This window comes from Oryctolagus cuniculus, chromosome 4, assembly GCF_051225735.1.
Source record: "Oryctolagus cuniculus isolate XC-2025 breed Fujian yellow rabbit chromosome 4, ASM5122573v1, whole genome shotgun sequence".
In the NCBI taxonomy this organism is placed as follows: Eukaryota; Metazoa; Chordata; class Mammalia; order Lagomorpha; family Leporidae; genus Oryctolagus; species Oryctolagus cuniculus.
The window spans coordinates 81,919,913-81,937,261 of NC_142870.1; the positions used below are offsets into that span (position 1 = coordinate 81,919,913).

At 40.7% G+C, this 17,349-nt stretch overlaps 1 protein-coding gene across 6 annotated transcripts in view; it reads right to left on the reverse strand.

Moving 5' to 3' along the window:
* The window catches only part of LMLN (leishmanolysin like peptidase), an 88,543-nt gene that overhangs the window by 16,847 nt on the left and 54,347 nt on the right, over nucleotides 1–17,349 (reverse strand). For all 6 annotated transcript variants that reach the window (XR_016233154.1, XM_002716542.6, XM_089331892.1 and 3 more), the window contains 3 exons: nucleotides 7,505–7,615; nucleotides 4,353–4,485; nucleotides 1,766–1,925 (listed from right to left, as the gene is read on the reverse strand). Coding sequence is in view for 5 of the 6 variants with exons in the window: in XM_002716542.6 (XP_002716588.4) it covers nucleotides 1,766–1,925; nucleotides 4,353–4,485; nucleotides 7,505–7,615 (404 nt within the window). In the remaining variant the exon portion in view is untranslated. The remainder of the gene's footprint in view (nucleotides 1–1,765; nucleotides 1,926–4,352; nucleotides 4,486–7,504; nucleotides 7,616–17,349) is intronic.

A 17,349-nucleotide genomic window follows, 5' to 3' on the forward strand; every position in this document is an offset into this window, starting at 1 on the left:
GAGAAAATTATTATCAGAGAAACAAGGGAATAAAACTAGCCCACAGTATCAGAGCAACTGGTCCTAAGAATCAATAGATGACTGGACACCGAGACAGGAATCTGATTCAGTGGTGGCCTAATCAGACGTCACCTCCAAGTGACCCAAAACAGGATGGGGCCAAATGATTCATGTAATGACAGTTTTTTTGAGATATCCCAATTTTTGTAAAACTTCCTGGTGTCTTCAACTTGGGCCACCTCCTGGAAGTCCACAAATAACAGGCTGAGCTAGTCTCAGAAACCGCGCAAACCTGCAGAGGCATGGGGCATGGACTATGGACCTCTGAACACCTACTGACAAAAGGATCAAACTCTTAAACCCTAGCAATCATTTGTTCTTTTCACATTCTCTACAAGTTTTATTTTGTGAAAGTAGAGAGCTCAACCAGCCCATTTTGAAATATTGTAAATATTTTTTTTGTTTTGAAAAATCTTAACTGGATAACCTAAATCTGAAAATGTAAAACAGAATAAAACAGACTCTATTTCTTTTACTTACGAGTTTCAAAGTCTTCAAAAAATATTGTGACCAGCATCTAAAAGAGTTCAGCCAAATGCTGACCCACTCATTCATTTATGTATAGTCTATAAGGGCATTCGCACTCTAACAGCAAAGCTCAGTAGAGGCCACAGAGACTGAACTCACAAAGCCTGAGATATTCATGTCTTGTTCTTTATTAAAAAACAACATACGTTGACCATAGTTCTAAAGCAATAAAATGTGATATTATGTCTTTAGCAAGTCCCTAAGTGACAAATCTGTACATTTCTTTTACTTTAATATGGAACAGCTGAGCAAGTCTTTAGGCCATTTATTAAATAAAAGGGTGATGGGGAAAAATTACTGCACAAATCCAGTTAAATCTGCTAGGTTTGAAAGGTAAAATTTAATGTAAATCACTTACTTACAACCAAGTATGGAATAAGGCAAAAGAAAAGACTGGGTTAAAAATACTGATGGCCACAGAGAGAAAAACTAATTGCTGTTCTTCATTAACATATCAGATTTGAGAATATTTCTGATTACAAAGATAGTTAATCACAGAACACCCAACTGCCATACTCTTTCCTCCTTTGATGGCCTGTTCACTTATATGTATTAAAAGGAAATCAATAATATAGCAATGTGTCTAGTCATGGGACAATAGTTATTATTCTGATTTCTGAAAAACAACATGCTACTTCTAAATTATATAAAATGTGCATCCTCAAAAAGGAACAAAAAGTTATACGAGATGTTTTAATAAAAATCTTAAAAGCCATGCTATACTGAGTATCCTGCACTGACACGAATTAACTATTCCACTTAGTGTCTGTTTACTCACCTGTGAAATACAGTATTTTGTCTATGTATCTTACAAGGCTTTTAGAAGAATAAAATGAAATGATAAAAATGAAAAACACTCTTTTCAAGTGGAAAGGGCTATTCAGATGTAAGGTACAACCAAAGCTGAGGCGTGTGAAAGCATGTGTGTATGGACCTAACAGCGAACAATCTCTGGTATGTGTCAGAAGAGTCTGAAGCACTTAGCATATTAATTCATTTAATTTTTATAACAAATCTATGAGATAGCTACTATTATCCACATTGTACAAATGGGAAACAGAGGGAAATTAAGTCACTTTTTATAAATGGATAGCGGTGGAAACAGAGCGTAAATATTTCACATTGCTGACATATAATATTAATATGTATGTGATATGCATTTCACTAGACTACTAACCTGGTTGATTTTCCAAAATTCTACAGTCTGAGCTGCGCTGATATTCACCACTTAAATGCCAACTGAATTCCTGACTGAAAGGACAGTAGTCAGCAATTTCTACTGAACCACCGTAATAAGGCAGCTCTTCCGCAGGGATTCCACTGAGTTCATCGAAGTACTGCAAAGAAATGATTGGGAAGACAGGAGAGAAAGAAGCAGTCTTTAAAAACAAAGTCAATGTACAGCAATGCTCTAATTCCATGTAACACAAGACACTGATACACTTCATAAACAGCCCAACACAAAAAACGTAGTAAAAATCACATGAGGGGTATTTTAAGGTTGCTAAAGTATTAGAAGTCACCAAATTAGTCTGAATTATTTATTTGGATGGCAAGTTTAGTTAATGTTTTAAAAGGAAGAAATAGGGGTTGTGGTGCAGACGGTTATGCTGCTGCCTGCAATGCCAGCATCCCATCGAGTCCCACCTCCGATCCAGCTCCTCAACATGCCTGGGAAAAAGCAGAAGATGGCCTAACTGCTTGGGCTCTTGCACCCACATGGGAGACTAGAATAGAATTCCAGGCTCCTAACTTCAGCCTGACCCAGCCTTGGCCATTATTACCAACTGAGGAGTGAACCATTGGATGAAAAGCTCTCTCTCTGTCTTTCCCTCTATTTGTGTAACTCTGCCTTTCAAATAAACAAATAAATCTTTATTTATTTTTTATTTATTTTTTATTTTTATTTTTTGACAGGCAGAGTGGACAGTGAGAGAGAGAGACAGAGAGAAAGGTCTTCCTTTGCCGTTGGTTCACCCTCCAATGGCCGCCGCGGCCGGCGCGCTGCAGCCGGCGCACCGCGCTGATCCGATGGCAGGAGCCAGGAGCCAGGTGCTTCCTCCTGGTCTCCTATGGGGTACAGGGCCCAAGCACCTGGGCCATCCTCCACTGCACTCCCTGGCCACAGCAGAGAGCTGGCCTGGAAGAGGGGCAACCGGGACAGAATCCGGCGCCCCAACCGGGACTAGAACCCGGTGTGCCGGCGCCGCTAGGCGGAGGATTAGCCTAGTGAGCCGCGGCGCCGGCCTAACAAATAAATCTTTAAAAAACTCATTGTTTCTGAAAAAAAAAAAAAAAAAAAAAAAAAAAAAAAAAAAGATTAACTAGAAATTACACTGAACAAAACAATAGGGTTTAATAGCTGACAAAACAAAACTAATATATATGAGGTTAAGATATTTAAAATATACAAGTGTTTTTAGGAGATTTAATTGAAGAGTTCTTTTGACAAAATTGAGAAAACAAATGAGATATTTTGAATACCAAAGGAGCAAGGTATTAGATAAACTTTAAAGATTTCACATTTGCATAAACTTGCTGAGTTATATTACTATGTCTAGAAATACCATTGCCTCAGCAGGGTCATAAACGTATGTAGGGGTGCCGGCGTGGCATTGTGGGTAAAACCACCACCTACAACACCAGCATCCCAGATGAGTGCCAGCCGGTTCATGTCCCAGCTGCTCCACTTCGGATCCAGCTCCCTGTTAATGGCCTGGGAAAGCAACAGAAGATGGCCCAAGTGTTTGGGCCCCTGGACCCATGGGACAGACCCAGAAGAAGCTCTTAATTCCTGGCTTTGGCCTGGTCCAGACCACTGCAGCCATCTGGGAAATGAATCAGTAAATGGAAGATCTCTCTCTCTCTCTGTGTTTCTCCCTTGCTCTAACTCTTTCACGTAAAAGAATTAAGTATTTTTTAAAAATATTTATTTTATTTATTTGAAAGAGTTAGTAAGAGATGTAGAGACAGAGAGAAAGGTCTTCCAATGGCGATTCACTCCCTAAATGGGCACAATTGCTGGAGCTAGGCCAATCCGAAGCTAGGAGCCAGGAGCTTCTTCCAGGTCTCCCACGTGGATGCAGGGGCCCAAGGACTTGGGTCACCTTCTACTGCTTTCCCAGGCCATAGCAATGAGCTGGATCATAAGTGGAGCAGCCAGGACTTGAACAGGCCCAATGCTGCAGGCCAGGGCTTTAACCTACTGTGCCCCAGCACTGGCAAGAATAAATCTTTAAAACAAAACAAATATATGTAGGAAGCTCAAAATTTAGTGGCTACCATTTTAAGTTAGCTTCTGAGACATGTTTCTTACTAAAAATTCCTTTGTGAATGGCAAGTGAATATAAGGTATTTAGAAACAGCCATGGTAACAAGAAACCAGCAGATGGAAGATTCTCTGCCACTCTGCCTTTTGAATATATCTTAAAAAAAAAAAAAAAAAAGCTAAAGGTCAAATTAGATATTCATTCTGGACCCATGAGACTATTTCGTTAGCCTTTTAGATCTCATGCAGGGATCCCAGCAGGGAGTGGATCAGAAGTGGAACAGCCAGGACTCCAGCGCCTACATGGGATGCAGGCATTGCAAGTGGTGACTTTACCTGCGACACCACAGCGCCGGCCCTTCAGTTTTTTTCTAACATGAAAAACACATGGGACCTTATATAATGAAAAATTTTAGAGAATTAATTCTTCTAATTCAAAATAGAGACTACATTTTAGCAAGTTGATTCCTAAAATTATGCCCCAAACAAGTGTTACCTGGTACTCTTGTGGTAAAGGTTTAGGAAACTTTTGCAAATTACACACAGCAACTGCTCTCAGGTCCTGTCTGCAAGTTAACTGCAACGGATTACTTCTGAGTGTGTCACAGTAGGGGCTCAGCGTCTGTCTCCTGTGCACAAAGATAAGCATCATGGTATCAATGTCAAAAAAAGTTTAAGTCTATCATAGAGCTTGTCTCTTGGTTATAATCTAAACATTTTAATGGTTTATAACTAATTGCTGATTCAGGTTATGCGATTTTTCAGAGTAAAAGGAAATGATTAACATAGATATGGAAGGGTAATACTTGGTGCATTGTACCATTATTTCATGGTTATTAAGTAAAATCCTATTTATCTTATTCTCCATTTTTATCAGCAAAATTCAGTTCTGCAGACCTGCTTTGTATTTTTAATCCAACAAATAAAATTCCTTATCCTGGCCTAAAAATCCAATTTTCATAATTAACAAATAAGAGTCTCAGGAAGAGATGGAGATGGTGTCCTCTCTGTCCCATAGCTATAAAGAACAAAATGTTTCCAATGTCAAAATCTACTTAAGGAATCTTATTTGACAATTTGTTAAATTACAAAAAATTCACAAGACAACTTTGTTTTCCTCTGCAAAATGAGTACTGTGTGAACATTCTCAACTGTTTTGTCCTCTGTTTAATCTTGTAAATATAATTTGAAAAAAAAAAAGGAGTTATTGTAAATTCTTGAAAGATATCAGAATCTGTTGCACTGTCCTATAAAAATAACCTCCAACTTGTAACTCTGATCAGTCATCAAACTGATGTTATAATAAAAAATTTATATTAATGTCATGACAGTGGTTAACAGACAAAATCTCAGTATTCTAAACAACAGCACCCTATAAAGACTGCTCTGTAAAAGTATTACACGATCACTCATGTTTTCCTCTTTTCACACATTTGCTAAAGAGAAAAAGCCTATTTTGATTTCTTATTTTAAGGAAAACTGATATATATTTCATTCAAATTACCATAATACATCCATAAAAACAATTTTAGGGAATCACAGCTTTTGAAGACAAAGCACGTAAAATATCCACGCTAGGCTTCATTCAGTACACCTGAAGCAGTACAGTGTCATAGAAAAGCAGAGATGTTGAGGCCAGCGCCGCGGCTCACTAGGCTAACCCTCCGCCTGTGGCACCAGCACCCCGGGTTCTAGTCCCGGTTGGGGTGCCGGATTCTGTCCCGGTTGCTCCTCTTCCAGTCCAGCTCTCTGCTCTGGCCCGGGAGTGCAGTGGAGGATGGCCCAGGTCCTTGGGCCCTGCACCTGCATGGTAGACCAGGAGGAAGCACCTGGCTCCTGGCTTCAGATTGGCACAGCGCGCTGGCTGCAGTGGCCATTGGAAGGTGAACCAACTGAAGGAAGACCTTTCTGTCGCTCTCTCTCACTGTCTAACTCTGCCTGTCAAAAGAAAAAAGAAAAGAAAAAAAAAAAAAAAAGCAGAGATGTTGAAGGCACCTCACAGCTTCGGCTCAAACACCAGAACCAGCCACTCACGTGGTATTAACTTTCCTAATATCCAACAGCAAAGCACTCAGGGCCTAGCACTGGAACTGGAACATCCGCTGTACACATCATTTTTACAAAATCTTAAAATAAGGCAGTTTTTTTTTTTTTTTTTTTTTTTTGATAGGCAGAGTTAGACAGTGAGAGAGAGAGAGACAGAGAGAAAGGTCTTCCTTTTCCGTTGGTTCACCCCCCAAATGGCCACTATGGCCGGAGTGCTGCGCCGATCCGAAGCCAGGAGCCAGGTGCTTCCCCCTGGTCTACCATGTGGGTGCAGGGCCCAAGCACTTGGGCCATCCTCTACTGCCCTCCTGGGCCACAGCAGATTGCTGGACTGGAAGAGGAGCAACCGGGACAGAATCTGGCACCCCAACCGGGACTAGAACCCGGGGTGCTGGTGCCACAGGCGGAGGATCAGCCTAGTGAGCCACGGCGCTGGCCCAAATAAGGCAGTTTTATAACTTCCCTATGATAAAGTTCTAATGAATATGACCAGTAATTTTCAAATTCTTTTTATTTAAAGATTTATTTTATTTATTTGAAAGTGTTAAAGAGAGAGGTAGAGACAGAGAGATCTTTCACCAGCTGGTTCACTCCCCAAATGGCCACAATGGCAGGAGCTGAGCCTATCTGAAGCCAGGAGCCAGGAGCTTCTTCAGGGTCTCCCACTTGGCTGCAGGGGCCAAGCACTTGGGCCATTACCTGATGCTTTCCCAGGTGCATTAGCAGGGAGTTGGATGAGAAGTCGAACAGCCAGGACTTGAACCTTTACCCATGCGGGTGCCCCAGGGAGAAGCTTGGCCTATAACGCGACAGTACCCACCCCCAGTCAGATTCTTTAAAAAATTAAATTCACTGGAAATGCAGAGTTAGAGCAAGAGGAAGAGACACAGAGATCTTGGATCTGCTGGTTCACTCCCCAGATAACCTCAACGGTCAGGGCGGGGCTGGGCCAGGCCGAAGCCAGGAGCCAGGAACTTCATCAGGATCACCCATGAGTCACATTCTTACTACCTGGAATCTCATTTCCTTTATTCTCTAACACAAAAAGAGTACATTATACTTACTTTGATTAAAAAAATGAGTTTTGGCTAAATGAACGAACAAAAAAAGAAAAATTAGTGATTGGGGCCAGTATTGTGGCTCCTGGCTCCAGCCCTAGCTGTTCTGAGCATTTGGGGAGTGAAGCAGAGGATGGGAGCTCTCTACCTTTCATTCCCTCTGCTTTCTCTCAAATGAATACATTTTTAAAAGTACCTTTTTTAAAATATTGAATTCACATGTGCACCTATGTTTATGTGAAGAAAACAGTAAGGATGACAGAGTATACAAAAGACGCATATTTATGAATTATAAACTAAACAGAAATGTCCATGGCTCTGGGCCCCTCCTTGTGGCTATTTTTAGTGTATGTCTAAATACAATACTGCAGCTACTTATTATGATATTATTACCAACTACTTGCAGATGGTCTTCTGCACATTTAGAAATTAAATTTCTCCTGACTACATTTTGAAAACAGTTGACATTTTAGGCTTAGGATAAAGAACGACATCAGAAACCAACTGTGTAATCAAAGACATTTTTAGGAGAAGCATTTCTTACTCTTGTCTCTGCCGATCAATCCAGAATTTACAGCTCTTCTTGACAAAGTCACAGCCCTTTCCTCGGCCCCAGTCTAACTTCTCAGCCATGCTATAATTCGCTGTATACCAGCTGTGGAAATAATCAAACAAAGCAGTTTTTAATTACTGTCACTTTAAAAAATATACCACTTACAAACTTCAATAAGCACCTATTATTAATAAGACTGTAATAAGGATGAGAGAGGCCATTGCCACTAGGGGGCTTTCACAGAGTCCTGGCTGCACCAGGTCACTGCAGAAGGGACAGGGAACTGGTCTCATTGGGAAGGTACTTCTGTGTTTGGAAGACAAAACATACGTCCATTGTAATTTTCTTTTCTTTTTTTTCTTTTTTTTTTTTTTTTTGACAGGCAGAGTTAGACAGTGAGAGAGAGAGAGACAGAGAGAAAGGTCTTCCTTCCGTCGGTTCACCCCACAAATGGCCACTGCAGCTGTGCGCTGTGGCCAGTGCACTGCGCCGATCTGAAGCCAGAAGCTGGTGCTTCCCCCTGGTCTTCCATGTGGGTGCAGGGCCCAAGGACCTGGGCCATCCTCCACTGCACTCCCGGGCCACAGCAGAGAGCTGGACTGGAAGAGGAGCAACCGGGACAGAATCTGGTGCCCCAACCGGGACTAGAACCCGGGGTGCCGGCGCCGCAGGCAGAGGATTAGCCTAGAGAGCCGTGGCGCCGGCCCATTGCAATTTTCAAAGATGACAGAAGTCATAGAAGATGTTAAGATACAGTTAAAGGGAATGAGGACCAAGGAAACAGAAAGAGAATGAGAGAAAGAGAAGAGAATACCCTGAGGAAGATATATGGGAATTTCTAGTTGGCTATCAGCCTTTATTTACCATGATTCAGTTGGCCCTACTTTCTTGCTTTTCTGGCCTTGAATTGGTGACATTCCATCACTACAAGCTAAGCATTACATGTTATTAACAAGACAAATGAATATCACTTCCAGTATTTTTTAAATGTTCGAATTTCAGAGAAAAGGAAAGATTTCATTCCCTAAATTTAACCAGTCAGTGTGCTTATTTTTATTAGTTTTTCTTTATTCTTAGGGACAAGATTAGTTTGCAAAGGTTACAAAATGATGCAAAATATTTTCTTGTCTGTCTCTATTATATCTTATCCCTTTAGTATTACCAAAACAATAAGCAAAAACAGAAGTGCAAAGGCTGGGGATCTAAGAACCATTTCTCCAACACTAGCACTCTTCCCACAAAAATCAAATGAGAGTAGAAATATGTGAGATAGCACTTCTAAACTTTCTCCTCTTTCAAAGAAGAGAATGCTCTCAGAGAAAAAATACAGAAATGAATCACTGTACTGTTTACTCCAGGAGTAAAATGCCTGCAACCTCTGCAGCTACCATGGGAGTTGTTAGCTAAGTCATTCATCACAGCAAGGGTAAGTCGGTCAAATGTTAACAGGTGCCCCCACCACACCAGCAACTACTTTAACAGTGCCTTGGTTCGGAAGTCCTCTGCCCAGTGGATAAAACATAAAGTTACTGGCTACCCTAGGAGATGCCCACACCCAGTATTTGCGGATGAGTGCAGAGTGCAGTATCAGCATGGCCACTCCATCACCTCCACAGGGTAAGAGGTTCCTGAAAACCTTCACTGCAGCTCCTCCCATGCTATGCAGTAGTGAGCACTCATTACTCACTAGACACTTTGCTAAATGACAAGGCTACAGAAGTGAATAGCACACAGTTCCTGATCTCATGCAGATTATAATCCAAAGGGGAAGAAAGATATTAGAAAGAGACACTTTAGTTGTGATGAGTATTTACAAAGGAGAAGTAAAAGGAGCTCAGAGGAGCATATTCATGGGGATACCTTAGTTAGTCCGAGGAATCAGGAAAGGTTTTCCTGAGGAAGCAACTTTAAGCTAAACCCAGAGGATCTACACAGTTTTCTGAGGCAGCAGACAGAGCATTAGAAACATAGGATTTCTTAGTAGCACAGTGATTTGTGTAATCAATTTATGGCTCTTGGGAAACACTTCTTTTTCTCTCTTAAAATTAATATAATAGAGGGGCTGGCACTGTGGCACAAGCTAACGCTTGTGACACTTGCATCCCATATGGGCACCAGTTCATGTCCCAGCTGCCCCACTTCCGATCCACCTCCCTGATAATGGCCTGGAAACGCAGTGGAAGATGGCCCAAGTACTTGGGCCCCTGCTCCAACGTGGAAGACCAAATGAAGTTCCTGGCCCAGCATTGGCTGTTGTGGCCATCTGGGAAGTGAACCAGCTGTTGGAAAAATCTCTCCCTGTCTCTTAGTAACTCTTTCTAAATAAATAAATAAATCTTTTTTTTTTAAAAAAAAACTAACACAATAGAAAAAAGAACTGCATTATAGGTAGTAAAGGTAAAGTTGTTTCATGAGACTTTGGTTCAGTGTTCTATACAATGCTAATACTTAGCAGTAATTACAATGAGACAAGCACTGTACTAGGACGGTAAGTATGTCAACTCATTTAAGTCTCATGAAGTTGATGAGGTTTTACTTTCATCACTGTCTTACAGATAAAGGAACTGAGTCAATGACACAAGCTAGTAAGTGGCAATACTATAATCTGAATATAGGGTTTCTGGCTTCAGTGCTGTTATACTTTACCAAAATCCTGAGACATAATCCACATACCATGGTATTAACCCTTTTTTCACCAAACATTGAGATTTAATTCACGTACCATCAAAGTCACCTGCATAATATGCACAATGTCTTTCAGCATATTCGCAAGGTTGTACAACTATTACCACCACCTGATTCCAGAACATGTTCATCAGCCCAAACAAAACCACGTACCCACCCCCATGCCCAGCCCTCGGCAAACACTAATACACCTTCTGTCTCGATGGACTTCCCTATTCTGAACATTCCAGAGACATGCAATATGGCTTTTTGTGTCTGCCTTCTTCCACTTGAGATATGTTCAAGGTTCATACACACTGTAATATATTTTAGGAGTTCATTTCTATTTTACTTCTTTTTTTTTTTCATTTTTTTTTAGAGAAGTTTTAGATTCACAGAAAAATCGAGCACAAGTTAGAGAGACTTCCCAAGTACTTTCCTCTCCCGCAGACTCACAGGCTCCTCCATTACCAACATCTCTCACCAGAGCGCTAAGTTTGCTAAAATCACTGGACCTGTATTCATACCCCGTCATCACCCATCACTCCTGATGCTGGACATTCCGTAGGCTTTGACAAGCATGTAAAGACATGGATCCACCACTCCAGTAACACACAGAATAGTTTCACTCCCCAGAAGTCCTCGGTGCTCTGCCCATTCATCCCTCCTTCCCCTGCTAACCCCTGACATCCTCTGATCACCGTCTCTAGTTTGGCCTTTCCTAGGATGGCATACAGTGGGAATCACACAGTAGGAAAGTACTTTTTCAAAAACAGAATTAAAAGATAAGTTTTCACACAAAAATTCTGAAATCCATGCAGCTTTGTCATAATATACATTTTCCACAAACTTTTTGAGGACTGTCAGATGTAGCCTTTTCAGACCGGCTTCTTCCACTTAGTGAAGTGCATTTAAAGTTCCAACATATCTTTTAATGGCTTGAGAGCTCACTTCTTTTTATCACTGAATAATATTCCATTCTGTGGATATACAATGGTTTATTTATCTATTCACCTACTCAAGGACATCTTGGCTCCTTCCTTGTTTTGACAGCTATGAGTAGAGCTACTAAAATTATCTACATGCAGGCTTTAATGCAGACCTAGGTTCTTAATTCATCTGGGTTATGCCAAGGAGTTTGATGCTGGATTGCACAGTGGGAAAATGTTCAACTTTGTAAGAAATTGCCAAACTTCCAAAAGTGACTGTTTCAATCACTTTGTGATCCCACCAACAGCAAATGAGAGTTTCTGTTCCTTATATCTTTGCCAGCATTTGGTGTGGACAGTGTTTGGGATTTTTTACCATTCTACTAGGTGTTCAGTACAATCTCTTTTTTTTTTTAACTTTTGTTTAATGAATATAGATTTCTAAAGTACAGCTTATGGACTACATTGGCTCCCCTCCCCCCCGATGACTTCCCTCCCACCCGCAACCCTCCCCTTTCCCGCTCTCTCTCCCCTTCCATTCATATCAAGATTCATTTTAAATTTTCTATATATATAGAAGATCAGTGTAGTATACATTAAGTAAAGATTTCAACAGTTTGCACCCACATAGAAACACAAAGTGAAAGATACTGTTTGAGTACTCGTTATAGCATTAAATCTCAATGTACAGCACATTAAGGGCAGAGATCCTACATGAGGACTAAGGGCACAGTGACTCCTGTTGTTGACTTTACAAACTGACACTCCTGTTTATGGCATCAGTAATCTCCCTATGCTCCAGTCATGAGTTTCCAAGGCTATGGAAGCCTTTTGAGTTCTCCGACTCTTATCTTATTTAGATAAGGTCATAGTCAAAGTGGAAGTTCTCTCCTCCCTTCAGAGAAAGGTACCTCATTTTTTGAAGACCTGTTCTTTCCACTGGGATCTCACTCACAGAGATCTTTCATTTAGGGTTGGTTTTTATTTTTTTTTTTTGCCAGAGTGTCTTGGCTTTCCATGCCTAAAATACTCTCATGGGTTTTTCAGCCGGATCCAAATGCCTTTAGGGCTGATTCTGAGGCCAGAGTGCTGTTTAGGACATCTGCCATTCTATGAGTCTGCTGTGTATCTCGCTTCCCATGTTGGATCGCTCTCCCCTTTATTTATTCTATGGGTTAGTATTAGCAGGCACTAGACTTGTTTATGTGATCCCTTTGACTCTTAGTCCTTTCATTGTGATCAACTGTGAACTGAAATTGATCACTTGTACTAGTGAGATGGCACTGGTACATGCCACTTTGATGGGATTGAATTGGAATCCCCTGGTATGTTTCTAACTCTACCATTTGGGGCAAGTCAGATTGAGCATGTCCCAAATTCAGTACAATCTCTTATTCCCTAATGATAGAATATTGAGCACCTTTTCATATGCTTATTTGCTTCATACATTATGTTCTTTGAAGAAATATCTATTCCAGTCCTTCACCCATTTGTAAATTCAGCTGCTTTTTTATTCTTGAGTTATAAGGGTTAAAAATATTCTGGGGTGGGAGTCTGTCGTAGTAGTTAAGCCAGTGCTTGAGATGCCCACCTCCCATTCTGGCAGCAGGTGATGGCTGAAGTAGTGGATCCCTGCCACCCACATGAAAGACCTAGAGTGAGTTCTTAGCTACTGGCTTTGCCCTGGCCCAGCCCTGGCATTTGAGAAGTGAACCAAAAAATAGGAGATTTCTCTTTGTCTCTCTGCCTTTCAAATAAATAAAAAATTTAAAAACCTATATTTTGAGTACTAGACTCTTAATATTTTCTCCCATTCTGTAAGCTGTTTTCCCGCCCCCATCCCTACTCCTTCATTTTATTTGAGAGGCAGAGAGACTAAAAGACAGAAAGGTCTTCCATCCATTGGTTCACTCCTCAAATACCCATAACATCCAGGGCTGGACCAGGCTGGATCTTCCATGTGAGTGGCAGAGCCCAAGCACTTGAGCCATTACCTACTGCCTCCTAGGGTACACAAAAGCAGGAAGTTGGATCAGAAAGAGAGTAGCCAGGACTTGAAACAGGCGCTCTGATACGGGATACAGGCATTCCAAGTGGCAACTTCAGCTGCTATGCTAAATGTCCATCCATCTCATTTTCTTGATAGTGTTATCTGAAGTAAATGTTTTTAATTTTTATGAAGTACAGTTTTTCAAATTGTACTTAAGCTTTGGGTGTTCTATCCAAAAAATCACCACTTAATCCAATGTCATGAAAATTTATACCTGTTTCCTGCTAAGCATTTTATAGCTCCAACTCTTAATATTTAAGTTTCCTATCAACTCTGAGTTAATTTATACAAATCATATAGCATAGGAGTTCATTCTTTTATATGTGGGTATCCAGATGTAATAGCACCTTTTGTTGAAAAAAAATTATTTTCTCACTGAATACTCTTGGTACTTTTGTCACTGTATTTTCAAAAATATATTTTATTTATTTATTTGAGAGATAAGAGTCACAGACAGTGAGAGGAAGACAGAGAGAAAGGTCATCCATCCACCAGCCCACACCCCAAGTGTCTGCAATGGCTGGAGCTGCACTGATCGGAAGCCAGGAGCCAGAAGCCTCCTCCAGGTCCCCCACGCAAGGCCCTAAGAACCTGGGCCATCTTCCACTGCTTTCCCAGGCAATAGCAGAGAGCTGGACTAGAAGAGGAGCAGCTGGGACCAGAACCAGCACCCATATGGGATGCCAGTACTACAGGCTGAGGATCAATCTATTGAGCCACAGCTCCAGCCCCAACTGTCTGTATTTTTAACTACTATAAACAGGTGTAGTTTGGTCATGATATAGTTCTTACTATTTGAAAAAAAAAAAAAAAAATAGTTCTTACTATTTGAGATACTATGCAAAAAAAAAAAAAAAAAGAAAGTCTAAACACCTTCAGGCAGTGAGAGAACCACTTAAGAAGGAGGGAGACAGGTTTTGGAAAAAAAAAAAAAACTGTAATAGTTCAGGGGCATGTGTTATGGTGCAGAGGATCAGATGGCCACTTGAGATGCCCAAATCCTGTATCAGAATGCTGAGTTCAAGTTCTGGCTACTCCATGCTTCTAACCTAGCTTTCTACCAATCCATCCTGGAAAGCAGCAGGCAATGTAGCTGAAGTACTTGGGCCCCTGATAACCACCCACATGGAAACCTGGAGAGAGTTCCAGGCACCTGGTTTCAGCCTGGCCTAGCCCTGAGTGTTGTGGGCATTTGAGGACTGAACCAGTAGATGGATAATTTCTCTCTCTGTCACTCTGACTTTTAAATAAATACATTTTTAGTAGAACTCATATTAAAAGAGCAGAAGGTTAAGCCACAACCTGCAATGCCAGAAACCTGTATCAGAGTACTGGGTCAAGTCCCAGCTGCTCTGCTTTTAATCCAGCTCCTTGCTAATGTACCTGGGAAAGCAGTGGAGGATGGCCTGGGTATCTGGGCCCCTGCCACCCATGCAGGAGACCTGGATGGAATTTCAGGCTCCTGCCTTTGGCCTGGCCCAGGTCCGGCTGTTGTAGTCATTTGGGGAGTGAGCCAGCAGATGGAAGATTCCTTTCTCTCTGGCTCTCCCTCTTTGTCACTCTACCTTTCAAAAACAGTAAAATAAATCTTCAGAGAGAGAGAGAAAAAAAAAAAAAACAGAAAAAGAGACAGAGAGAGAGAAAAAGGAAAGGGAAAGGAAGGGGAGGGGAAGAGAAAGGAAGGGGAGGGATGGATGGATAAGGAAATACAAATGCTATTTACCTAGATTTGACCAGTACATGCTGTATACATGTGCTGAAATGTCACACTGTACCCCATAAATATGTAAAATTATTATCTGCTAATAAAAAACTAACACAGAAAGTTTTCTATTGAAATTGGTAATTAAAAGGAGAGCATTAATCTTATCTTTACTGTTACAAACCATATATCAGGGTTAAAAAATAGCTGGGGCCTGTGTTGCGGTATAGCAAGCTAACCTGCCACCTGTTAACACCAGCATCCTATAACAGAGCACTGGTTCAAGTCACAGCTGCTCTGCTTCTGATCCAGCTCCCTGCTAATGTACCTGAAAAAGCAGCAGAAGATGGTCCAAATTTGGGACCCTGCCACCCACATGGGAGAACCAGATGGAGCTCTGGACTCTTGGCTTCAGCCTGGACCAGCCCCGGCTATTGTGGCCACTTGGGGGAGTGAACTAGCAGGTAGAAGATCTCTCTCTCTCTCCATCTCTTTTCTGTTTAAATAATTAAATAAATCTTAAACAAAATAAAAGACAACAGAAAAATAGCCTTGATTTAAGAGGGAAAACCCAGTTAATGAAAATAGAATTAGAAAAATATCATCATGGAAAAAATGCCATCATATAATCCCTAATGAATTAATTTATTTAGGAAGTAATCATTAATGGGTGAGAAAATTTCCAAAAAAAGTTGATTTAGAACTTTAAAATGGAGGTATCAGGCAGTAAGGTGCTGCATCCATTGATCAATTGCAGCAACTCTGTCATGAGGAAAGCAGGCATTGTTTGAAACCTTACCTATGAAGAAATCTCGTCAGCAAACAAAACAGCTAAACTCCAATCTAACTGAGCTCTAGAGCTAACTTATATTTACAAGAAATACAGGGAATTTTAGAACAAAGCAATATGCAAGGAGATAAAGAATTTGGGGTCTTCTATAGGATAACTGACATGGTTCTGCAATAAATCAATGACAGGAAAAAGAGGTGGGGGAGGTGTGCAGGGGCTACTCTAGATTAAAAGATTTAAGTGATGCAACAACCAACCAGGATCTCATTTGGATCCTGATTTAAACAAACCAGTTACAACGATAAAGGAGCTATATGGATATGAACTGGGTATTAAGAGCTATTAGGAAATTATGATTAATTTTGCTACTAGTCATGTGGTTACATTAAAAAATGTCTGTATATTTTGGGGACTCATGCTGGAGTATACAGGGTTGACATGACTTGATGCCTTCAATTTGCAAAATAAAAGCCTTAAAGAATTTTGCACATAACATCTAAATTAAGTAATTAATAAAACATTTTAATTATTACTGAATCCAGGTTCTAGGCATACGGGGTATTATACTCTATTCTATACATGGATTTTGTGTATAATGGTACAATTCATAATAAATAAATAAATAAATAAATAAAGTATTTAAAAGAACATATATGGACTTCAAAACTTTGTTACCACTTGTAGAAAATAATCTTTAATCTCTAGCACTGGCATTGTGGCATAGTGGGTAAAGCCACCACCTGTGAAGCCGGCATCCCATATGGGCACAGCTGCTCCCCTTCCGATCCAGCTTCCTGCTTATGTGTCTGGGAAAGCAGTGGAAGATGGCCCAAGTGCTTTGGCCCTGCACCCACATGGGAGACCCAGAAGAAGCTCCTGGCTCCTGGCTTCAGCCTCACCCAGCCCTGGCCATTGCAGCCATTTGGGGAGTGAACTGGCAGATGGAAGATCTTTTTCTTTCTCTGTCTCTCCCTATCTCTATACCCTAAAGGTATAAAAATGCCTCAGTTTCTTTGTCAGGCAAAAGAACTCTACATTTTTTCACTACAGTTCTTCTTTTGGGCTAAAGGAAAATTAAGAAAGTAGAGAACCTCTGTAGATTCTTTGATATAAAACAATGCTTATGAGGTAAATCAGTTATATCTAACTTCTGCCTTCCTTCCCTCAGGGATAGATTTGCCTTTGAATTGACAGACATGACCATAACTTTTGAACTTGTTCAACTTCTTGCCTCCATCTAAATACAACTTGGCACTCACACTCCCATGCTTTCTTCCTGAGTTAATGGACAGGGCGGTGGTTCCTCCTTCCCAACTGAGCTAATTCTCTGGCTCCCACCCATCTTGCAAAACTTTGTGAGTAATAGCCTTTCTTACCTAGATCTTTCACTCTCATTTAGGCAGCTCCGCCTGAGAACTTTTGTCTTTCTCATTTTTATTCAAACTTTTCTCAGAGTCAACAATGACTTTCCTTACATCGCTTTGATACCCTAAAATTAACACATCAACTATTTTCTGTTTTATTTAATAACATCTCTACCACCAATTTTCAAATTCAATTCCAATTTCAAATGTTCCCTCTGATTTGTTAGGAGAGAGCAAACAGAAGCAGCTATGATTTTATTTGTTTGAGATGTTGGGGGTCCTCCAAAAAATTTAATTTAAAAATAGCATTTCACTAAGAAGGTCCTACATGCTTTAA